This window comes from Salvelinus alpinus, chromosome 2 (genome assembly GCF_045679555.1).
Source record: "Salvelinus alpinus chromosome 2, SLU_Salpinus.1, whole genome shotgun sequence".
Classification (NCBI taxonomy): domain Eukaryota; kingdom Metazoa; phylum Chordata; class Actinopteri; order Salmoniformes; family Salmonidae; genus Salvelinus; species Salvelinus alpinus.
The window spans coordinates 50,185,214-50,209,930 of NC_092087.1; the positions used below are offsets into that span (position 1 = coordinate 50,185,214).

Here is a 24,717-nt window from a genome sequence, read left to right on the forward strand (position 1 = left end):
AAACCAGAATAAATGGACTAATGATTCTGTCTCTTCACAGCAAAATCTGCAGAGCTGAGATGGTTGTATGCCGCATATATTTAACATTTTGTTAGTGGAAAAAATGTTGTACAGTAATTTAAATTGGAAAAACTCAAAGTGTTGAATCTTGCGTTGTTTTGAATGTCATACACCATGTTCCATGGAATTGGTACATCAAACATTTCTTCTCTGTTATTTTACAACCTGTATGGCACAGCTGTCAACATTTTGGTCCTCAAAGAAACTGATAGAGTTTTCGGTTTATAAAAATGTTTTTCACCAGTTTTGGTCCTTCATACAGGGCAGACAGACCAGTACCCAACTTCTTCCCCCTTCTACTTGCCTCCTCCATTTCTGCGGTAGTGCTGCAATCAATTGGTTGTAACTTTGGATTGAGCAAACCTTCTCATAAATTTCCAAAAGCTGCAGTTGTGACATAACTCTACCATTTATATTCATAATAACATAAATATAATACCCTTTTTAATATTTTTTTCCCAAAATATATATTTTTTATCAATCAGAATATTTGAGTTGAACTATAATACAGTTGAAGTCGGAAGTATACATACATCTTGGCCCAATACATTTAAACTCAGTTTCACAATTCCTGACATTTAATCCGAGTAAAAATACCCTGTCTTCGGTCTGTTTGGATCACCACTTTATTTTAAGAATGTGAAATGTCAGAATAATAATAGAGAGAAGGATTTCAGCTTTAATTTTTTTCATCACATTCGAAGTGGGTAAGAAGTTTACATACACTCAATTAGTAGTTAGTAGCAATGCCTTTAAATTGTTTAACTTGGGTCAAATGTTTTGGGTAGCCTTCCAAAAGCTTCCCACAATAAGTTGGGTGAATTTTGGCCCATTCCTCCTGACAGAGCTGGTGTAACTGAGTCAGGTTTGTAAGCCTCCTTGCTCGCAGACGCTTTTTCAGTTCTGCCCACAAATGTTCTTTTGGATTGAGGTCAGGGCTTTGTGACGGCCACTCCAATACCTTGACTTTTGTCCTTAAGCCAGTTTGCCACAACTTTGGAAGTATGCTTGGAGTCATTGTCCATTTGGAAGACCCATTTGCGACCAAGCTTTAACTTCCTGACTGATGTCTTGAGATGTTGCTTCAATATATCCACATAATTTTCCTGCCTCATGATGACATCTATTTTGTGAAGTGCACCAGTCCCTCCTGCAGCAAAGCACCCCTACAACATGATTCTGCCACCTCTGTGCTTCACGGTTGGGATGGTGTTCTTCGGCTTGCAAGAATCCCCCTTTTTCCTCCAAACATAACGATGGTAATTATGGTCAAACAGTTCTATTTTTGTTTCATCAGACCAGAGGACATTTCTCCAAAATGTACGATTTTTGTCTCCATGTGCAGTTGCAAACCGTAGTCTGGGTTATGTCGATATAGGACTCGTTTTACTGTGGATGAAGATACTTTTGTATCTGTTTCCTCCAGCATCTTCACAAGGTCATTTGCTGTTGTTATGGTATTGATTTGCACTTTTCGCACCAAAGTACGTTCATCTCTAGGAGACAGAACGCGTCTCCTTCCTGAGCGGTTTGATGGCTGCGTGGTCCCATGGTGTTTATACTTGCGTACTATTGTTTGTACAGATGAATATGGTACCTTCAGGCATTTGGAAATTGCTCCCAAGGATGTGGAGGTCTGTGGAGGTCTACAATTATTTTTTTGTGAGGTCTTGGCTGATTTCTTTTGATTTTCCCAATGAGGCAATGAGGTTGAAGGTAGGCCTTGAAATACATCCACAGGTACACCTTCAATTGACTCAAATGATGTAAATTAGCCTATCAGAAGCTTCTGAGGCCATGACATCCTTTTCTGGAATTTTCCAAGCTGTTTAAAGGCACAGTCAACTTAGTGTATGTAAACGTTTGACCCACTGGAATTGTGATATAGTGAATTATAAGTGAAATAATCTGTCTGTAAATGTCCTAACCGACTTGCCAAAACTTTAGTTTGTTAACAAGAAATGTGTGGAGTTGTTTAAAAACGAGTTTTAATGACTCCAACCTAAGTGTATGTAAACTTCTGACTTCAACTGTATGTAGGAAATGTATTATTGACATTAACACCAATCAGACACTAGCCTGGGTGCCAGTCTTTTAATGCTCTCTTGCCAACTCCTTATGAAATTGTGTAAACATGGAGTTGTCAAGAGAGTAGAAACAGGCTGGCACCCAGGCTAAACAGACTATTACATATTATTTGTAAATAATAAAGATCCCTGAGACAAACTGTTATTTGAAAAGCTTTAATAATTAACATTGCTGTGTGCAACTTGCCTTCAACACTATCATGCAGTCAATTTCAACAAAGATTATAGAAAAGGTAGGAAAACGGTGTTAAACAAAAATGTATGTGTGCAAATGTATGTATATGTGTACAAAACAAAACATTATGAACACCTGCTCTTTCCATGACAAAGACTGACCAGGTGAATTCAGGTGAAAGCTATGATCCCTTATTGATGGCACTTGTTATTAAATCCACTTCAAGCATTGTAGATGAAGGGGAGGAGACAGATTAAAGAGGGATTTTTAAGCCTTGAGACAATTGAGACATCGATTGGGAAAGACAAAATATTTACGTGCCTTTGAGCGGAGTATGATAGTAGGTGCCAGGCGCACCTGTTTGTGTGAAGAACTGCAACGCTGCTGGGTTTTTCATGCTCAACAGTTTCACGTGTGTATCAAGAATGGTCCACCATCCAAAGGACAGCCATCCAACTTGACACAACTGTGGGAAGCCTTGGAGTCAGCATCCCTGTGGAACGCTTTCAACACCTTGTAGAGTCCATAACGCTAGTTAGTAACTTACTTCAAACTGTGGGGAGAGTGTTCTTAATGTTTTGTACAGTCAATGTATGTATGTACACTTTGTACATTAAGTTTTCAACTTACCTAGCAACACTATCATGCACTCAATTTCTAAAGAAAAATCACTGAAATCTCAGAAAAATCACAGAAAAATCACAAAAATCTTTTTTTTTTAATTGAATGTAAAAATACGTGTGTGCGTCTGTATGTGTGTGTGTGTGTGTGTGTGTGTGTGTGTGTGTGTGTGTGTGTGTGTGTGTGTGTGTGTGTGTGTGTGTGTGTGTGTGTGTGTGTGTGTGTGTGTGTGTGTGTGTGTGTGTGTGTGTGTGTGTGTGTGCATGCGTGTATGTTTGTAGGTATGCACAGTGATTTAGCACACTGTCAAGGAAAAGTCTTCATTGCTCTGGTCCACCCTCCTGCTTCTCTTTGGAACAGCTGAAAAGACAGATGTACTGTGTACATTTCATATTCACATACACCTTTAGCTTAAACGACATGTACACAAATCACATTGATTTACTATTTTACTGAGCCTTGCTATAGCCCAAATCATCATACATTACAATCTACACATTACAATTTCCTACTGGCTTATAGGAAGTGATTGACATGTAAACTGACCTTCAGGGCATTGATGGGAGAAGACATAGTGTATAATTACTCCACAGGTAGCCAGTAGAACCAACACAGTGAGGATGTGACGCCACAGGAAATCAAGTGGCTCTGATGGAGAGAGAGGAGAGGGATCCAGAGAGGGATATCTTTATGATATATGTACTGTAGAATTCAGTAAAATGCTACTTCATTGATTTAGGGATATACACTGAGTATACCAAACATTAGGAACAGCTTCCTTAAATATTGAGTTGCACCTCCCCCACCCCATTTTGCCGTCGGAACAGCCTCAATTCGTCGAGGAATAGACTTTACAAGGTGTCGAAAGCATTCCACAGGGATGTTGGCCCATGTTGACTTCAATTTCCACATTTGTGTCAAGTTGGCTGGATGTCCTTTCGGTGGTGGACATTTCTTGATACCAGTGGAGGCTGCTGAGGCACATCAACAACCTTCGCCCCCTAATCATCGTTACCCATCGCTCCACAAAAGCCACGGCTCATTATATTGGCTTAAATGGTATACCTGATACTATTCCATTCATTCCACCTAAGCCATTACCACGAGCCCGTCATCCCAAATTAAGGTGCCATCAACCTCCTGTGCTTGATACACATGGGAAACTGTAGAGTGTGGAAAATCCATCTTTAGCCTTTCGAGGTAGATTTAACAAGTACTTGCCTCGAAGCGAGCATAAAAGGCATTTAGCTCGTCTGGTAGGCCCTCGTCACTGGGCAGCTCGCGGCTGGATTTCCCTTTGTAGTCTGTAAAAGTTTTCAAGCCCTGCCACATCCGACGAGAGTCAGAGCCGGTGTAGTAGGATTCAATCTTAATCATGTATTGACGCTTTGACTGTTTAATGGTTTGTCTGAGGGCGTTGCAGGATTTCTTATAAGCGTCCGGATTAGTGTCCCGCTCCTTGAAAGCGGCAGCTATAGCCTTTAGCTCGATGCGGATGTTGCCTGTAATTCCATGGCTTCTGGTTGGGATATCAGCGTACAGACACTTTGGGGGTGAAGTTGTTGATGCACTTTTTGATGAAGCCAATGACAGAGGTGGTATACTCCTCAATGCCTTTGAAGGAATCCCGGAACATAGTCTGTGCTAGCAAAACAGACCTGTACCATAGCATCCACGTCATCTGACCACTTCCGTATTATCCGAGTCATTGGTACTTCCTGCTTTAGTTTTTGCTTGTAAGCAGTTATCAGGAGGATAGAATTATTGTCAGATTTACCAAATGGAGGGCGAGGGAGAGCTTAGTATGCGTCTCTGTGTGTGGAGTAAAGGTGGTTTAAAGTTTTTTTCCTCTGGTTGCACGTGACATGCTGATCTTAGTGCCAGCATCGGTTTGTGATGGTAAATAGACAGCTACGAATAATATAAATGAGAACTCTCTTGGTAGATAGTGTGGTCTACAGCTATTCATGAGGTCCTCTATCTCAGGCGAGCAATACCTGGAGACTTCTTTAATATTAGACATCGGTCACCAGCTGTTATTGACAAATAGATACACACCCCCGCCCCTCGTTTTACCAGACTTCTCTGTCCTGCCGATGCGGAGAACCCAGCCAGCTCTATATTATCCGTGTTGTCATTCAGCCACGACTCGGTAAAAGATAATATAATACAGTTTTTAATCTCCAGTTGGTAGGACAGTCTTAATCGCAGATCATCCATTTTATTTTCCAATTATTGCGTTTGGCCAATAGAACAGATGGTAGCAGAGATTTACTCACTCGCCTACGAATTTTCAGAAGGCAGCCCGATCTTTGCCCACTTTTTCTCCGTCTTTTCTTCACGCGAATGACAGAGATTTGAGCCTGTTCTCGAGAAAGCAGTATATAGTTCACTTCGGATTCGTTAAAGAAAAATCTTTGTCCAGTTCGAGGTGAGAAATCACTCGTATGATATCCAGAAGTTCTTTACAGACAATGTGAAAAAACGAACAAAATAGCACAGCTCGTTAGGAGCCCGTAAAACAGCAGCCATCCCCTCCGGCGGCATAATAACATTATCCCATTCTTCTGCAGAGAAGAATGGAAGAAACTCCCCAAATCCAGGTGTGCCAAGCTTGTAGCGTCATACCCAAGACGATTCGATGCTGGTATCGCCGCCAAAGATACTTCAACAAAGTACTTTGTAAAGGGTCTGAATACTTTTGTAAATATGATATTTCAGTTTATTTGTATTTTTATTATTAGCAAAAATGTCTAAAAACCTTTTGTTGCTTTGTCATTATGGGTTATTGTATGTACATTGATGTGTGTCAAAAATGATGCAGTTAAAAATTAGGCTGTAACATAACAAAATGTCATGGTGTCTGAATACCGAAGGCACTGAATGTTGGGAATGACAGCGCTGGAAATTAACATTGGATTGTTTATGGAGCTAACCAAGGAGCTACAGTATAAGATCATTCTAAAAGTAACTTTACAAGTGTTACACATTTTGTACTTGTTGTCAGAGAGAATCACCAGCAGCTTCTACTGTCCTGTTAAACCACAATGCTGTAAATGATCTTTACCTATCCCCATTGGAGTCAGTGTGGGGTCAGTGGTGTTTCCTGTAGAGATCTCAGAGGTTATGATGAGAGGTTATGATTATGAATGTTTCATATTTATACTCAAGACAACTAATAAGTATAGGGTTGACGTGTTGTGTACTTACAATTGGGTATTTGCAATAAAAATGAAAATTGTCTCTAGAGGACCAACACACCTGTTGTAGTATTCACTGTTGTGCTAGGATAATGTGAATCATTTGATCACAACAACAGTGTTCTGTAAAAAATCATAATGAAACAAAGGTAAACATGTGTAACAGATGTATAAATGTGTGGCCTACCTGCTATAGAAGGTGTCTGTATAGTTGTTGGATCACTGATGTGAACTTCCACCAGATCTGAAATCATTTGGGATTGAAATGTAGTATTTAGTTTGTGGGTCAGAATTAACATAGTCATACTAAGAAGATGCTAAAATCAAAGTGAGTCAGATCATGAAGTCCTGCAGCCCTGATAGATTTGTGTAGATAATGACTCACGTGTAATGCTTTTCCCATCACTGCGTGGAGAGAGAGAGTTTGGTCCTGAGCTCACTCTGTAGTCACAGCTCACCTCTTTACGCCTCACTGACTGTAGACGACTGATCAGATCACTATGTTTTGGAGTGAATTGACAGAACTGCTGTCCGGATGCTGAGGTGGGTTTTCTCTTCTTGATCTTTGCTGTGAAGGATGGCTGACTCTCCTCTCCAACATACAGGTTACAGGTGGTGTCAGGACTGACGGATCCACGAATCAAACAGATGATGGTGAAGTCCTCATCAAAATGGACTGTAATGTCTGGTTTTGGATCTGTTAGGAAAGGACAGAGACTCCTTTTTGCATCACTCTCTTTGAATGTAATGTATGTCACAATTGACACTCTACTAAACTAGAGCCTGCCATTCTCTTTATAGTACGTATCAGCATGTCTTATTTGATATCATGCATATTTATGATGTTTAATCATGTGGGCTGTGTGTTTACAACGATTGCCTTTCACTTAATTCCTTACATTCTCAGGAGTGAAATTAAATGAAATCGCATGGACTATTTTGCTTGATTGTATGGTGTGGGAGATGATGGAGTGTGTCACTTCTCATTTAATTATGAATTCATTTTCAATGTTTAAGTACTCATAGATATTGTAGCACTTGATATACTTTAAAAACAAAACAATCAAGTCATTTTTGTCTGTTACATGATAACAGTGCATCTACAATGATGTAGTTTAGGTTAACAAGATAACTTTGATTGATTGATGGTACTATTATTTAGTAAAAATAAACTACAAATAATTCCAGTTTTAAATTGACCTTGGTAATGACCTTGGGCTTCGATGTATTGGACGGTGTCTGGAAATAACAAAATAGGTCTTGATCAGGAAAATGTGCCTTTCTCAATAATAAATAAACATGAGAGACAGGAAGACTTTGTAGAAGTTCGTAAAGTATCATATACTACACTAGATCCATGGGCATGTCATCAAGCAGTAGTCATTCTGATCTGAACAAAATATAACGATACAGAAAAATACATCAATAAGATGATCAATGGAATAAGACACAATTATTACAGCCATGAGATTCAGAAATATATAAAAAGTTCCTGAAGTAAAATATTAAAAGAGGAGAGAGAATCCTGTAGCACTAACAGATGATGGAACTTGGAATGGAGGAATAACTCACCGAAAAGGAGGATGACCAAAAACAGATGACAAGCCAAAACAGGTATGAATAACGCCATTTATCAGACGTCTATAGACTGTTAGTCTGACTTCACAGAAGATGGTGACTGTGTCAGAGAGGGTTGTTTGAATAGAGAAGTAGATGTGGAGCTTGTTCACAGGAAAACCACAGATAGCAGAAACCAGTCTAATACGGAAAGTGTGGCTAACGTTGCAGAGGAACATTCAGAATAATTTATAGTTATTTTTGTTGTCTGTAGCTGTTTGTCTTTAACAGCTGATATTTTGCATCATTAGATGGCTTCAATTACATTTTCAAAACCAACAAACTAGCTGTCTGAGTAAAAGATTTGTCTTAGACTTTTTGGTTTCATGTGTTTGACAGCTGTATTTGTTTTAGTGGTTGAGTTTTACTAATCGCTCCTTGTAATTTCAGACAATCTCAGTTTACCCAGAACTAAAGTGTCACGGCATTCATCGGAAGAAGAAGAGGAATCGTCAGACCAAAATGCAGCGGGTACGTGATCATCTTTATTCGCTTAACTGACTGAACACTGAATACAAAAAAACAAAAAGAATAGCCGAAACAGTTCTGCAAGGTGCAACCAACACTAAACAGAAAATAACCACCCACAACTAACAGTGGGAAAACAGGCTACCTAAGTATGGTTCTCAATCAGAGACAACGAAAGACAGTTGTCCCTGATTAAGAACCATACCCGGCCAAAACATAGAAATACCAACCCTAGACATACAAACATAGAATGCCCACCCACATCACACCCTGACCAAACAAGAAATAGAAACATACAAAGCAATCTACGTTCAGGGCGTGACATAAAATCTTGTGTAATTGGCCAGATGCTTTATTTATGTACTGAGTCCATATGTGTTAAGAGAAGAGAACCGAACGAGGATCAGATCCGGAACGAGGAGCTCGACCCTTTGTCTTTGCAAGTTAAAAGCAAGTCTTTGGGCCAAATGTCACCTCCCCCTTTTCTGCTTACATAGAGTCAGATTAATTTATGGATACCATTTTTGTCCCTGCGTGCAGATTGAAGTAATTTGATAACTAGCATTACAACAAACAGTATGAAGATGTAGCCCAACAGGAACATGGTAAAATGGCACAACAGTACATTGTTTACAAACATTCAGATAGTCTTCTTACCCTGAATTGTGACTGTAGAAGGCTCACTGTATATGTATCTAACCTGCTAACCTTTAGCACTGTACTGACAATGTATTTTGACCTCAGCTGGTTAACTGTGACCTGTTCATCTGAGCGCTGAGCTCCTGTGAGTGTATGTCTACAGAGTGAAGCTAGAGTAAAGTCCATCTTCCCACTATGGAGAAGAAACACTGATCTACAGAGACAGATGGAGGAGTCTGACAGCTCATCTGAACTGAGTCTCTCTCTGATGACTGTAGGACACGCTGTCAGACTAGGCTGAGGAAGGTCTGTGAGATCAGAGGAAAATACATTTTCACACTATGGCAACGTGTTAAATCTCCAATATTGTCTAAGACTTCTGTTCCCTTCGTCAATATCATTGAACCCACAAACAGAGAACACAGAGAGACAGTGAATGACATCTCCATATTAAGTTGACTAGCATTTTACTAAACAGATGACAGTGACTGACTAAAATATTGTTAGCACATTTCATTTAATGGGTTAACTAAAATAGTTAAAAACTACTGTAAAACTAAAGTGTGTGGACATCTCACTATATCACCGTTAACAATGTTATCTCACTAACCTTGAGCTTGGAGAGACCAAACAGCATCTAGCAATGACAAAAAGTCAAATGAGCATATTACTCATTCTGGGTGAAAAAAACATCCTTCAAATGTCTTTGTCTTCTGTTGTCCATTTACATTTATACAGATGCAGTACATTAGTAGAATGGAGACTGTTCATTAGCAATAACAACTCAATCACACAGCACATAATGACTTACATTCCACAGGCTGATCATTTAATTGTTTTATATACAGTACCATGAATGCACATTTGTACAGCATGGTCAACCAACCGGCAGGTTAGTTTTCTTAGGTGATGAGAGGTGGCTATAACACTGTAGGAGAGGTATCATAGCTATGGTACATAGTGAAAGTATGCATGTGATCTCAGTTCTTCATGTGTAGTTTATAACCGGACACACAGTACTATTTACATAGAGACCAGCCAGCATACAAGTCTGAAAGAAAGTCACCTTTATTGAATGAATATAAACAAGCTGACCAACACTCAATAGTAATATTCTGATACAGCACATACAATAGCAAACGTCCGGGGCAGTGAAGACAGCCTCCTACAGTAGGTTTTAAACACAGTATCCATGCTGAACAGAACATTCTCTCTTTCTCTCAGGGGGTTTCCTGCAACAGAGTGTTTTCATTCTCTCGCGCTCTTTCTTTATCTCTTACACAAACACATGCGCTCACACACACACGCACCTAAAGTACACGTACACACATATGCATGCGCACACACACACACACTTCTCACAGATTTACACGCGTAACACACCAAAAATATGCCGCCTCTCTCATAACACTGCACAGGCTGTCTACTAGGGGGACACGATAGGTGAGGAGACACACACCACTCTCAAACACAACATTACACTGTCACGATGCAGAGGCAATTCATGTATGAGGACTGGAGCATCATGGGAAATAAGCCCACGTTCACACAAGTAATCATTCAGCATGCTGGACACACATTTAACTTGTTCCTAAATCTTTACTGTACAGCAGAAAACATTTACTATTACAAATAGTACAGTCCCAAACTGACATATTCAACAAGCCAAACTAATTTAAAAAATGTCATCAAGAATAACTTAAATACAAAAAATTAACGCAATTGTTCAGTAAAAAAAAAAATCTGGCGTTGGTCACAGTGTTTTGTTTCATCCGAAGGTTTGCATTTTCAATATAATACAATAAATCAAATGCAACTTGTACACGACAAAGAAATTAAATCTGTCTGCCTGTATTAGGCTTCTCATACTCTGAATCAGGTCTTTAACTCCTTCGATTACTATTGGTGATGTCTGTTGGCCTTCAACTCCTGGGTCGTGTTCATTAGGCACCAAACAGAAGTAAAATGCACTGAAACTGGGAAGGATTACTTGGACTTGTCCAATGAGAAACGTTCATTCTCATTTTCCGTTGCAAAACATTTTAAAACATTGTGTGCCCTAATGAACACAACCCTGGTGTATGTTAACTGATAGGCCATTGTGGATCCTTAACAGTTTGATTGCACATCAAGATCTCGCTCTGCATAGAGGATAGGAGATTCTCCCCAACCTTTCACTCTCTGTTGGCACATTACGTAAAAATCTGCATGCATCAGTACAATGAAGTGTTCCACACTTTCTACCATGTTCTATATACCAGGTGCTGTATATTCACTTCTCTTAGTAGGAGAACCCCCTACTTCAAGTATTCAGTAGTAAATGACCTGAAAATTGAGGATTCTGAATCCGTTCCCCATGATGGTAAAGTGAGAGGTTCTTCACGCCTCCATCCGTGTGCTCTTCTGGATTGCCTTTCCTTACAGATCATTAGTACCAATCTCTGACATTGAAAACACAAACACAACATCCACACAACGTCTTTATTTTTTTCTTCAATTTGATTTAATCCGAACTGGTGATTGTTAGTCAATGGGAGGAGGAGTTGTGAGACAACTGTCCTGTCTGTATTCTGTGTTGAAGTTGACTCAGAGGTGACCATCGTACAGGAATCCCTTCTGTTTGGATCCCAATGGAGGATGGGGCACTTTTCTACAACAGTCACGATATCAGCCACAAGGAGCGAAACACACACACACACACACAATCACACACACACACACAGAGGGGGGCAGGTGGTGGTGGGAGTGGGGGGGTGTAACAGTCTTGGATGTTTTCCCACTAAAAGGGTTTGTGTGGTTTTCTACACACTCAACTGTCACATATGTCACCACATCTGGGTACACCAGGACAACGGCATTGAAGACGACAACAAACAAACACACAACCCAGAGACTGGCTGGACAATGGATCTGCAACAACAGAGTCACTCCAAACCTCCACTTTAACAAAGGTAGTGATAGTCCTCACTCACAAGTGCAAGTTTCTATCCGCTGTGCTGCTCAAAATAGTCTCTTTGCTACTTTAGTGAGCTGCAAAAACAGGATGTCTTCCCCTCTGTGCAGAGACTCAGGTCTCACTCTAACCCAATGGTGTGTGTGTGTGTGTGTGTGTGTGTGTGTGTGTGTGTGTGTGTGTGTGTGTGTGTGTGTGTGTGTGTGTGTGTGTGTGTGTGTGTGTGTGTGTGTGTGTGTGTGTGTGTGTGTGTGTGTGTGAGAGTCTCAAAATAGATTTCTCACACTGCAACAGGAATGCAACATTAGCTCTTCTAAGTGAGAATGGAATCATTTTCTCACTCCTTTCCTTTGGACTGTGTCTCAAGGTTTCTTAGGCCAGACTATCCTTCGTGAGAACCACAGACAGGGAATGTTGCTTGCTGCTAAGGAGTATTTGCTTGTAATGTACAAAACAGAGGAAAGTCACATACGTCACTCCACACATTGAATAAGGGTTTTCTCTATCCTTTGGCCAGTTAAGAAAATTAAATAAAACATGTATTTTTATCCTCAATATGTTTTGTTATTGACAATATTCTGACCACACATAGACACACTCCATAGATCTTTCTGTCTCTCTCTATATATATGTATATATATATTTATATATATAATATGTATACGATATGAACGAGGCACAGGCCACCTTGTTGAGAAGGACAAAACGAGTCACTAGGTTTGGATTTGGGTTAGCACAGACTGCTGAAAGAGAAGAAGAGAGAAGAAACGGGAGATGAAGAAGATGAGGAGGAGGAGGAAGGAGGGAGTCAATGAGCAGGAGAGACGGCTGTAAAGGTATGGCAGGAAATCTCCTGGGTGTCCATGGATGACATCAAACATATAAAATCTATACCCTCCTTGCACCATTTCCTCAGAGTCTCTCCAGCTGATCCTATGTACAACACAGTCTTCTACCATTTAATAGCACACCAGGTTTTGGGATCAACTCCCTATTGAATGACATGGATGTACAATGTCCAATGGCCATGTCTCTCAGCTGTTTCTCTGGTTGGACACCATGTTGTGTGAGCACCAGTGATCTAAAAGCACCATTAGAAGTATCCCTGCAACAGGGGAGGAGGAGGTGCATAGGTGCATATCACGCTGAGAAACACATTATAACAACGGAATCTGATTGGTGTATGTTTTGAATAGACCATTCTGATTGGTACTCATGGCGCTTTAATACATCTAAACACTTTTTGATTGGTGCCCTTGACTCATGACTGGATTCAAAGTGGCATTATTAGTTCTGACGTCTGCATAGATGGGAGTTCTGACTGCATCTGGTTCAACTGAGGAAACAGGAGAGATACACAGACGGCAGCCCTAAGCCCAAAGGCCCTGCGACACCCCCAGTACAGGGCCCTGCCCATAAGGCCATGCCAGACTGCACATTAACGGCACAAGGAAACCTTCAGTAGTCGAGGCAAGGCCCGTGGCTGCCCATTGGTCAGATAAGAGGTCATGTGGCTGTTTTGTTCAGATAAGAGCTCTTCCTCTTCCTTGTTATGATTCACTTTGCACAAAGCACTCATAGCCAATGGTCAAGCACTGCAAATGAAACACACTCAACAGTTAAAAAATGTAAATAAGTAGCACAACTTCACTTTTAGAGACACAGCAAAGGAACTTCCTGTGAAATAGGTTAGCTGTTAACGCATATGTACATGTGAACTAAAGCTGTAACTGTATGGCACTTCATTAAATATGTGGAAAGAGAGCAGGCTGTCTCTGACAAAGAAACAACAACAAAAAACAACATAGCAAAAGAAGCACTGTGAGGCTGCTGTGTTAGACTGTCAGTAGGGTGGAGACTGCCAGGCAGGGGAGCCAATCACAGCCAGCCGGGGGTCAGCAGGGTGGGACAAATCAGGTAAACAGGGCGGAGCCAGTCAGGTGAACCAATCAGAGAAAGGACTGTTGATACAGAGGAACTAATCAGGTGAAAAGCTCAGGTAAGCAAAGCAAGCGGAGACAGGAGAGTGAACCAATTAGATGCAGGTTGGTGAGAACAGGGGAGCAAGCCAGGACTGGGTTCAGTACATTTTTACGTTCTGGAACATTCCATTGAACAGAAACAGTGCTGTACTGAATGACCAGTTGGAAAACGGGGAGGGGCTGGGTTGTGGTATGGGGAATGCTGTCAGCACGGCCACTGCCCTTTCTAAACGTCATTCATTGCTTCAAGCCACACCCAGCCACACCCACCCAAACAGGAGGAAACGTACCTAGAAGTCTGATCAAGAACGTACAAGATTGTTTTGGGGAAACGTTTTGTTCAGTACAAACCGTTCCGCAACGTAGCAAATGTTCAATTGAACTGAGTGCACCTCATGTGAACAGGGCAGAGCTAGTTGTTAGATCTTAGCCAGGTGGGTGAGGGGGTGCAGCTAGTCTTACGAGAGTGGGCGGGGCTCTGTGGGGATGGCAGGTGACAGACAGGTGAGCTGAGCATCTTGACAATTATACCAGAGTGGCTGTGTGAGTTTGGCTGTGTGAGCAGAACCACGGAGCTGAGACCAGACAGCCCAGATGTCTGTCTGTCTGTGTGGGACCCAGTCTGTCCAACCCAGTCTAACTTCACAACACCTATGTGTCTGTAGGAAGACTCCTCCCCAGAGTCACTCTCAAAGAGCTGCAGCTGCCCCTCTTCACATGATGGCTCTTCAGTCACCTGTAAAAACACACACAATAGTACAATCAGCACTACGGTCGTTGCTGTCCGCTTACAGTGATTGTCGACTGAACACTAACCAGTAACTCACAGTGCTTTATTCTATATCTACAAATGTATCCCGGTTGGAACATTCCTGGAATCAGGAAAGAATAATCATTTCTGGAAAACCTGGAAATGTTGCAACCCTAAAGAGGACTCTCCAAATTAAGTTGGTCTGAATCTAGGAGTGGGTTGTACCTCAACTATCAGTCTCCTCGTCGGGCCCTCCCACCTGCTTCATCCCTCCTCTCCATCTCCTCCTCATCCTCAGTAAAAAATTAAATAAAGGCCCCATTGAAGTGTGGATTGTATGGTGGTAACAAAAGGTTGGTAGGTAGTCAATGTATTTCAGCATCGTGGAATGGCTGTGGTCCTCCAATAGCAACTGAATCATCTACAAACAAGAGGGGGAGGGAGGGAGGGAGGGAGGGAGGGAGGGAGGGAGGGAGGGAGGGAGGGAGGGAGGGTTAAATATCAGTCAGCAAAACATGTTTTACCACAGCACACTCCTAACACAGAGAGAGAACAGAAGAGAAAAAAGGAAGAGAAAGAGAAAAGGCAGGAAGTTGTTTCAAAACATCTCACCCCTCAGAACAACATCAAAGCTTTGGTTGTCATGGAGACGATTACGCCCAAATGCCCTCCTCGTCATCCTATCGGTGACAGTGTTATATGGCCGGCAGAAAAGGTCAGCAGGAAGTGAAGAGAGTAGAAAGAAGTTAGTGTAAGTCAAAGGTTATGTAAAGGATAGTCAACGAGGGGCTATGCATTCTATGGAAAATAATGAACTGCGTGGAATGTGGGTTCCACGACGCGCCGGCTATAGCTCCGTAGTGATGCCGTACAAAAACATGATTACAGTTTAAAACTGCAGTAAAAGCGCAGTAACTGCAGTCAACTGGGGTATTTTGGACGCAGAAATTGCAGAATAACTGCAATTGAACAGCAGCTATACTGCTCTGTAAATGCATAATTTTTATTTGGACGGAGTATTTGCAGCATACTGCAGTTATACAGCACTCTAACTGCAGTTATTACTGCACACTAACTTCAGTTATACTGTAGTGTACTGCAGTTATACTGCTCTCTGACTGCAATCTTTTTTTCGTAAGGGTGAATTACCATGAATTAAAAACAAATACAAAATAGCCTCAACAGCAAATTATTGCAGGATGTCCAAGGATATGCAGTAACACATTTGCCACTAGAAACATCCAATGAAGTAGTTAACAAGTTTACTAGATAGCTACAGTAGTTGCCTTAACCAACAAACATACTTGCTAGTTTAGCTAACCAAACCATAAATCCACGCTTGCTATTATGAAAATCAAATTCCACAATGCCAATAATGTTTTCAAACGTATAACATTTAAGTGATAATGCCCGAGAAGCCGGTGTTTGAAGGATATATTGGCACGGGTGCTGTTAGGCCCGAGACGATGTTACCAACAAATTCAAATAATGATTGACATGTTTTAATAAAATTTTTAATTCTGATGAATTTATTCATACTTTTTCATCCTTCCACAAGATATAGTCCCGAAACAAATCTAAGGTTGCTACCCAAGCCGGCTGGTCGTTCGTTCTATTGGTTCGGTTGCCAGAGACGCGACCAAGTCATTCAGTGTTTTTGTTCTATGTACATGGATGTGACCCAGTCGTTCGTTCTAAATGTTCCATTGCCATACTGGCTGGTAACGTTCTTGTCCCTTAATTGCTAGCTAGCCAACTACAGCTAACTTACAGTCAGGTCAAACAGTGCAGACAGAATAACAACAGTAGCTGCATTTGTTTAAGCTGTTTCATAGTGACATTTATTTGGATACATCCATAACAATGAGCTAATGAATCACAATTTGCCTGGCATAGAAAATATGCTCTCTCGTTAGGACACTGTTGTTCTGAAGAGTTAGCCAATAACACAGCTAACACAATAACTTCAAACTGAAGCTGGAAAGACTGCAAACTAGATCCACTTCGTTTGACCTTTTTTTCTATTCACATTTCTTTGAATATATTGGTCTATAAAAAAGTGGTCAGATGAAGCAGATAGTAAACTACAGGACTGTTTTGCTATCACAGACTGGAACATGTTCCGGGATTCTTCCGCGGGCATTGAGGAGTACACCACATCAGTCACTGGCTTTATCAATAAGTGCATCGAGGACGTCGTCCCCACAGTGACTGTACGTACATACCCCAACCAGAAGCCATGGATTACAGGCAACATTCGCGTTGAGCTAAAGGGTAGAGCTGCCGCTTTCAAGGTGCGGGACTCTAACCCAGAAGCTTACAAGAAATCCTGCTATGCCCTGCGGCTAACCATCAAACAGGCAAAGCGTCAATACAGGATTAAGATTGAATCATACTACACCGGCTCCGACGCTCGTCTTATGTGGCAGGGCTTGCAAACTATTACAGACTACAAAGGGAAGCACAGCCGCGAGCTGCTCAGTGACACAAGCCTACCAGACGAGCTAAATCACTTCCATGCTCGCTTCGAGGCAAGCAACACTGAGGCATGCATGAGAGCATCAGCTGTTCCGGACGACTGGGTGATCACGCTCTCCGTAGCTGATGTGAGTAAGACTTTTAAACAAGTCAACATACACAAGGCTGCGTGGCCAGACGGATTACTAGGACATGTGCTGACCAACTGACAGGTGTCTTCACTGACATTTTCAACATGTCCCTGATTAAGTCTGTAATACCAACATGTTTCAAGCAGACCATAACAAAGACAACCTGCCTAAATGACTACAGACCCGTAGCACTCACGTCCGTAGCCATGAAGTGCTTTGAAAGGTTGGTCATGGCTCACATCAACACCATTATCCCTGAAACCCTAGACCCACTCCAATTTGCATACCACCCAAACAGATCCAAAGATGATGTAATCTGTATTGCACTCCACACTGCCCTTTCCCACCTGGACAAAAGGAACACTTATGTGAGAATGCTATTCATTGACTACAGCTCAGCATTCAACACCATAGTACCCTCAAAGCTAATCACTAAGCTAAGGATCCTGGGACAAAACACCTCCCTCTGCAACTGGATCCTGGACTTCCTGACGGGCTGCCCCCAGGTGGTGAGGGTAGGTAGCACTGGAGCTCCCCAGTGTTGCATGCTCTGTCCCCTCCTGTACTCCCTGTTCACCCACGACTGCATGGCCAGGCATGACTCCAACACCATCATTAAGTTTGCAGACAACAGTGGTAGGCCTGATCACCGACAACAACGAGACAGCCTATAGGGAAGAAGTCAGAGACCTGGCTGGGTGGTGCCAGAATAACAACCTCTCCCTCAACGTAACCAAGACTAAGGAGATTATTGTGGACTACAGGAAAATGAGTACCGAGCACGCCCCCATTCTCATCGACGGGGCTGTAGTGGAGCAGGTTGAGAGCTTCAAGTTCCTTGGTGTCCACATCAACAACAAACTAGAATGGTCCAAACACACCAAGGCAGTCGTGAAGAGGGCACGACAAAGCCTATTCCCCCTCTGGAAACTAAAAAGATTTGGCATGGGTCCTGAGATCCTCAAAAGGTTCTACAGCTGCATCATCGAGAGCATCCTGACTGGTTGCATCACTGCCTGGTACGACAATTGCTCCGCCTCTGACCGCAAGGCACTACAGAGGGTAGTGAGTACGGCCCAGTACATCACTGGGGCTAAGCTGCCTACCATCCAGGACCTCTACTACTAAAACCCCAGTCACCCCAGTCATAGACTGCTCTCTCTACTACCACATGGCAAGCGGTACCGGAGTGCCAAGTCTAGGACAAAAAGGATTCTCAACAGTTTTTACCCCCAAGCCATAAGACTCCTGAACAGGTAATCAAATGGCTATCCGGACTATTTGCATTGTGTGCCCCCCCCCCCCCCCAACCCCTCTTTTTACACTGCTGCTACTCTCTGTTTATCATATATGCATAGTCACTTTAACTATACATTCATGTACATACTACCTCAATTGGGCCGACCAACCAGTGCTCCCGCAACGTTGGCTAACCGGGCTATCTGCATTGTGTCCCACCCACCACCCGCAAACCCGTCGTTTACGCTTCTGCTACTCTCTGTTCATCATATATGCATAGTCACTTTAACCATACCCACATGTACATACTACCTCAATCAGCCTGACTAACCGGTGTCTGTATGTAGCCTCGCTACTTTTATAGCCTTGCTACTGTATATAGCCTGTCTTTTTACTGTTGTTTTATTTCTTTACCTACCTATTGTTCACCTAGTACCTTTTTTGCACTATTGGTTAGAGCCTGTAAGTAAGCATTTCACTGTAAGGTCTACAACTGTTGTATTCAGCGCATGTGACAAATAAACTTTGATTTGATAATCCATAAAAATGATGACAGCTGATTCATGATTTTGACTGGCTTAGAAACGCTGCCTGCCTCTCTCTCTCGTCCTGACTCCCAACCCCTTTCATTACTATGGAACAGTTGGAGATGTCATTTGAATATTGAAACAGTAAGGTTTATACAAATCTCAGCTGTTGAAAACTACATTTTAGTTTAACAAAACCTGAGATAATGTCTCAATGCTTTTTATGGTGGAGATAAAGTTGATCATTTCCCTTCCTGATGAAATATTGGATTGCGCAGTCAGAAGGAACAGAACAAAGTAAATACGCATTTTAACGTCCTAGATTTTGCCGGTGGTAAATTGTGCAATAGACACTGGCTGGAATGCGTTTTTAACCAATCAGCATTCAGGATTAGACCCACCCGTTGTATAAGTAAGAATGAACTATAGCCATTGAACTCTACCATGCTGATATACCATGTGGTATAGGGAAATAATGTACAAAAGTACTTCACCACTGTATAGGGTGCCATTTGTAACTGAGTCAGGTTTGTAGGCCCCTTGCTTGCGCACACCTTTTTCAGTTCTGCCCACACATTTTCTATAGGATTGAGGTCAGGGCTTTGTGACGGCCACTCCAATACCTTGACTTTGTTGTCCTTAAGCCATTTTGCCACAACTTTGGAAGTATGCTTGGGGTCACTGTCCATTTGGAAGACCCATTTGCGACCAAGCTTTAACTTCCTGACTGATGTCTTGGGATCTTGCTTCAATATATCCACAACATTTTCATTCCTCAGGAAGCCATCAATTTTGTCAAGTGTATAAGTCTCTCCTGCAGCAAAGCACCCCCACAACATGATGCTGCCGCTCCCATGCTTCACGGTTGGGATGGTGTTCTTTGGCTTGCAAGCCTCCCCCTTTTTCCTCCAAACATAACGATGGTCATTATGGCCATTTTTGTTTCATTAGACCAGAGCACATTTCTCCAAAAAGTATGATCTTTGTCCCCATGTGCAGTTACAAACAGTAGTCTGGCTGTTTTAATGCGGTTTTGGAGCAGTGGCTTCTTTCTTGCTGAGCGGCCTTTCAGGTTATGTCGATATAGGACTCGTTTTACTGTGGATATAGATACTTTTGTATCTGTTTCCTCCAACATCTTCACAGGTCCTTTGCTGTTGTTCTGGGATTGATTTGCACTTTTCGCACCAGAGTACATTCATCTCTAGGAGACAGAACGCATTTCCTGAGCAGTATCAAATCAAATCAAATGTATTTATATAAGCCCTTCTTACATCAGCTGATATCTCAAAGTGCTGTACAGAAACCCAGCCTATAACCCCAAAAAGCATGCAATGCAGGTGTAGAAGCACGGTGGCTAGGAAAAACTCCCTAGAAAGGCCAAAACCTAGGATGAAACCTAGAGAGGAACCAGGCTGTGAGGGGTGGCCAGTCCTCTTCTGGCTGTGCCGGGTGGAGATTATAACAGAACATGACCAAGATGTTCAAATGTTCAAATGTTCATCTCTACCGCTCCTGTTGTCTCTAGAGAGTTGAAAACAGCAGGTCTGGGACAGGTAGCACGTCCGGTGAACAGGTCCGGGTTCCATAGCCGCAGGCAGAGCAGTTGAAACTGGAGCAGCAGCACGGCCAGGTGGACTGGGGACAGCAAGGAGTCATCATGCCAGGTAGTCCTGAGGCATGGTCCTAGGGCTCAGGTCCCCCGAGAGAGAGAAAGAAAGTAAGAAACAGAGAATTAGAGAGAGCATACTTAAATTCACACAGGACACTGGAGAAATACTCCAGATATAACAGACTGACCCTAGCCCCCAACACATAAACTACTGCAGCATAAATACTGGAGGCTGAGACAGGAGGGGTCAGGAGACACTGTGGCTCCATCCGATGATACCCCCGGACAGGGCCAAACAAGCAAGATATAACCCCACCCACTTTGCAAAAGCACAGCCCCCACACCACTAGATCGATACCTTCAACCACCAACTTACCATCCTGAGACAAGCCCGAGTATAGCCCACAAAGATCTCCACCACGGCACAACCCAAGGGGGGGGCGCCAACCCAGACAGGAAGACCACGTCAGTGACTCAAACCACTCAAGTGATGCACACCTCCTAGGGACAGCATGGAAGAGCACCAGTAAGCCAGTGATTCAGCCCCTGTAATAGGGTTAGAGGCAGAGAATCCCAGTGGAGAGAGGGGAACCGGCTAGGCAGAGACAGCAATGGCGGTTCGTTGCTCCAGTGCCTTTCCGTTCACCTTCACACTCCTGGGCCAGACTACACTCAATCATAGGACCTACTGAAGAGATGAGTCTTCAATAAAGACTTAGAGGTTGAGACCGAGTCTGCGTCTCTCACATGGGTAGGCAGACCATTCCATAAAAATGGAGCTCTATAGGAGAAAGCTCTGCCTCCAGCAGTTTGCTTAGAAATTCTAGGGACAATTAGGAGGCCTGCGTCTTGTGACGGTAGCGTACATGTAGGTATGTACGGCAGGACCAAATCGAAAAGATAGTTAGGAGCAAGCCCATGTAATGCTTTGTAGGTTAGCAGTAAAACCTTGAAATCAGCCCTTGCCTTAACAGGAAGCCAGTGTCGGGAGGCTAGCACTGGAGTAATATGATTTTAAAAAATGGTTCTAGTCAGCATTCTAGCAGCCGTATTTAGCAATAACTGGAGTTTTTTTTGTGCTTTATCCGGGTAGCCGGAAAGTAGAGCATTGCAGTAGTCTAACCTAGAAGTAACAAAAGCATGGATTAATTTTTCTGCATCAATTTTGGACAGAACATTTCTGATCTTTGCAATGTTGCGCAGATGAAAAAAAACTGTCCTTGAAACAATCTTGATATGTTCGTCAAAAGAGAGATCAGGGTCCAGAGTAACGCAGAGGTCCTTTACAGTTTTATTTGAGACGACTGTACAACCATCAAGATTAATTGTAAGATTCAACAGAAGATCTCTTTGTTTCTTGGGACCTAGAACAAGCATCTCTGTTTTGTCCGAGTTTAAAAGTAGAACATTTGCAGCCATCCACTTCCTTATGTCTGAAACATAGGCTTCCAGCGAGGGCAATTTTGGGGCTTCACCATGCTTCATTGAAATGTACAGCTGTGTGTCATCCGCATAGCAGTGAAAGTTAACATTATGTTTTCGAATAACATCCCCAAGAGGTAAAATATATAGTCAAAACAATTGTGGTCCTAAAACGGAACCTTGAGGAACACCGACATTAACATTTGATTTGTCAGAGGACAAACCATCCACAGAGACAAACTGATATCTTTCCGACAGATAAGATCTAAACCAGGCCAGAACTTGTTTGTGTAGACCAATTTGGTTTTCCAAATTCTCCAAAAGAATGTGGTGATCGATGGTATCAAAAGCAGCACTAAGGTCAAGGAGCACGAGGACAGATGCAGATACTCGGTCTGACGCCATTAAAAGGTAATTTACCACCTTCACAAGTGCAGTCTCAGTGCTATGATGGTGTCTAAAACCAGCCTGAAGCATTTCGTATACATTGTTTGTCTTCAGGAAGGCTGTGCAACAGCTTTTTCTAACATTTTTGAGAGGAATGGGAGATTCGATATAGGCCGATAGTTTTTTATATTTTCTGGGTCAAGGTTTGGCTTTTTCAAGAGAGGCTTTATTACTGCCACTTTTAGTGAGTTTGGTACACATTCGGTGGATAGAGAGCCGTTTATTATGTTCAACATAGGAGGGCCAAGCACAGGAAGCAGCTCTTTCAGTAGTTTAGTTGGAATAGGGTCCAGTCATCATTGTGTCAAGAGATATAGTACTAAAATACTTGAGTGTCTCCCTTGATCCTAGGTCCTGACAGAGTTGTGCAGACTCAGGACAACTGAGCTTTGGAGGAATACGCAGATTTAAAGAGGAGTCCGTAATTTGCTATCTAATGATCATGATCTTTTCCTCAAAGAAGTTCATGAATTTACTACTGCTGAAGTGAAAGCCATCCTCTCTTGGGGAATGTTGCTTTTTAGTTAGCTTTGAGACAGTATCAAAAATGTATTTGGGATTGTTCTTATTTTCCTCAATTAGGTTGGAAAAATAGGATGATCGAGCAGCAATGAGGCCTATTCAATAATGCACGGTACTGTCTTTCCAAGCTAGTCGGAAGACTTCTGCCACGCCCTGACCTTAGAGATCCTTTTTATGTCTCTATTTTGGTTGGTCAGGGCGTGAGTTGGGGTGGGCATTCTATGTTGTGTTCTATGTTGTCTAGTTCTATGTGTTTGGCCAGATGTGGTTCTCAATCAGAGGCAGCTGTCTATCGTTGTCTCTGATTGAGAACCATACTTAGGTAGCCTTTTCCCACCTGTGTTTGTGGGTTGTTGTTTTCTGTCTCTGTGTCTGCACCAGACAGAACTGTTTCGTGTTGGTCTTTTTTTGTTATTTTGTCTTAGTTTTCTGAGTTAAAACAAATATTAACATGGACACTTACCACGCTGCGTTTTGGTCCACTCCTTCTTCCCAGGACGATCGTTACAACTTCCAGTTTGGTGTGGCGCCATTTCCGTTCCAATTTTCTGGAAGCTTGCTTCAGAGCTCGGGTATTTTCTGTATACCAGGGAGCTAGTTTCTTATAAAGGTTTTTTGTTTTTAGGGGTGCAAGTGCATCTAGGGTATTACGCAAGGTTAAATTGAGTTCCTCAGTTAGGTGGTTAACTGATTTTTGTCCTCTGACGTCCTTGGGTAGGCAGTGGGAGTCTGGAAGGGCATCAAGGAATCTTTGGGTTGTCTGAGAATTTATAGCACGACTTTTGATGCTCCTTGGGGTCTGAGTAGTTGGGGTCTGAGCAGATTATTTGTTGCGATTGCAAACGTAATAAAATGGTGGTCCAATAGTCCAGGATTATGAGGAAATATATTAAGATCCACAACATTTATTCCATGGGACAAAACTGGGTCCAGAGTATGACTGTGGCAGTGAGTAGGTCCGGAGACATGTTGGACAAAACCCACGATGGCTCCGAAAGCCTTTTGGAGTGGGTCTCTGAACTTTTCCATGTGAATATTAAAGTCACCAAAAATGTGGATATTATCTGCTATGACTACAAGGTCCGATAGGAATTCATGGAATTCAGTGAGGAACACTGTAAACGGCTCAAAGGCCTGTAAACAGTAGCTATAAAAAGTGATTTCATCACTAGATGCTCAAAAGATGAAAAGGCAGTCATCTTTTTTTTAATAGAAATGTTCTGCAGTAAATGTTAGCGACACCTCCGCCTTTGCGAGATGCGCATATGGTCACTAGTGTAACCAGGAGTAGAGGCCTCATTTAACATAGTAAAATCATCAGACAGCCATGTTTAAGTCAGGCCAATCACATCAAGATTATGGTCAGTACTCTCTACACTCACCAGTTTTAGCCTTAGCCAGCACCATCTTCAGATTTTTCTTTACGTTGGTAGCCCTGCCCCCTGGTAAACAGTGTATGATCACTGGATGATTCTTTTAAAGTCTAATATTGCGGGTAATGGAGTCACCAATGACTAGGGTTTTCCATTTGTCAGAGCTAATGGTAGAGGCATTGACACCGTGATGGGTGGAGGAGAGGCCTGAGAAGGCTCGAGCTCTGATTCCGATTTGTGTATTAACGGGGAGAACCAATTTAATGTTTTTTGCCAAACGATTGCATCTGAAGCTGGGCTTGCAACACGGCTATCCTCACCATAAGGTGATAGTTCTCCTGTGTAATATGAGTACAGTGACTGCAATTAGATTGCATAGTGTTAAAGTTACAACTTATCTTTTTCGGCTGGTG

The 24,717-nt window shown here is 42.3% G+C and overlaps 2 protein-coding genes, 1 long non-coding RNA gene and 1 pseudogene across 10 annotated transcripts in view; all 4 read right to left on the reverse strand.

Annotated features, from left to right (window-relative positions):
• Positions 1 to 24,717, reverse strand: part of LOC139564394 (mucin-3A-like) — a 74,363-nt gene that overhangs the window by 14,860 nt on the left and 34,786 nt on the right. The gene's annotated exons all lie outside the window — the stretch shown is intronic.
• Positions 2,288 to 7,856, reverse strand: LOC139564237 (uncharacterized). Of its 7 annotated transcripts, none has more exons than XM_071383602.1 (7): positions 7,716 to 7,856; positions 7,356 to 7,382; positions 6,529 to 6,840; positions 6,331 to 6,387; positions 6,011 to 6,049; positions 3,490 to 3,591; positions 2,288 to 3,303 (listed from the first exon to the last, which is right to left on the reverse strand). In XM_071383602.1, exons 1-7 carry the CDS (start codon positions 7,771 to 7,773, stop codon positions 3,239 to 3,241), a joined length of 660 nt encoding a protein of 219 aa, XP_071239703.1. In that variant the 5' UTR covers positions 7,774 to 7,856; the 3' UTR covers positions 2,288 to 3,238. The 7 variants fall into 7 exon arrangements, 6 of the variants coding, with proteins under 6 accessions (XP_071239703.1, XP_071239694.1, XP_071239727.1 ...); XM_071383593.1 differs by having other exon boundaries at positions 7,344 to 7,382; XR_011672714.1 differs by lacking the exon at positions 6,011 to 6,049 and having other exon boundaries at positions 7,356 to 7,533; positions 7,716 to 7,830.
• On the reverse strand, positions 13,330 to 15,375 carry LOC139564297 (uncharacterized). Its single transcript, XR_011672717.1, has 3 exons — positions 15,166 to 15,375; positions 14,779 to 14,974; positions 13,330 to 14,538 (listed from the first exon to the last, which is right to left on the reverse strand). It is a non-coding gene; the product is annotated as an uncharacterized lncRNA (long non-coding RNA).
• LOC139551069 (uncharacterized) lies at positions 21,225 to 22,106 on the reverse strand (annotated as a pseudogene).

Bases quoted from the DNA above. Each gene is read 5' to 3' on its own strand.
- LOC139564237 (XM_071383593.1), bottom strand. From the start codon at position 7,773: ATGGCGTTATTCATACCTGTTTTGGCTTGTCATCTGTTTTTGGTCATC. The intron at 6,841-7,343 runs GTCAATTTAAAA...CTTTCCTAACAG, and splicing joins AGCCCAAGGTCATTACCAAG to ATCCAAAACCAGACATTACA. The intron at 3,592-6,010 runs GTAAAGATCATT...TCTCTCCATCAG, and splicing joins ACTGACTCCAATGGGGATAG to AGCCACTTGATTTCCTGTGG.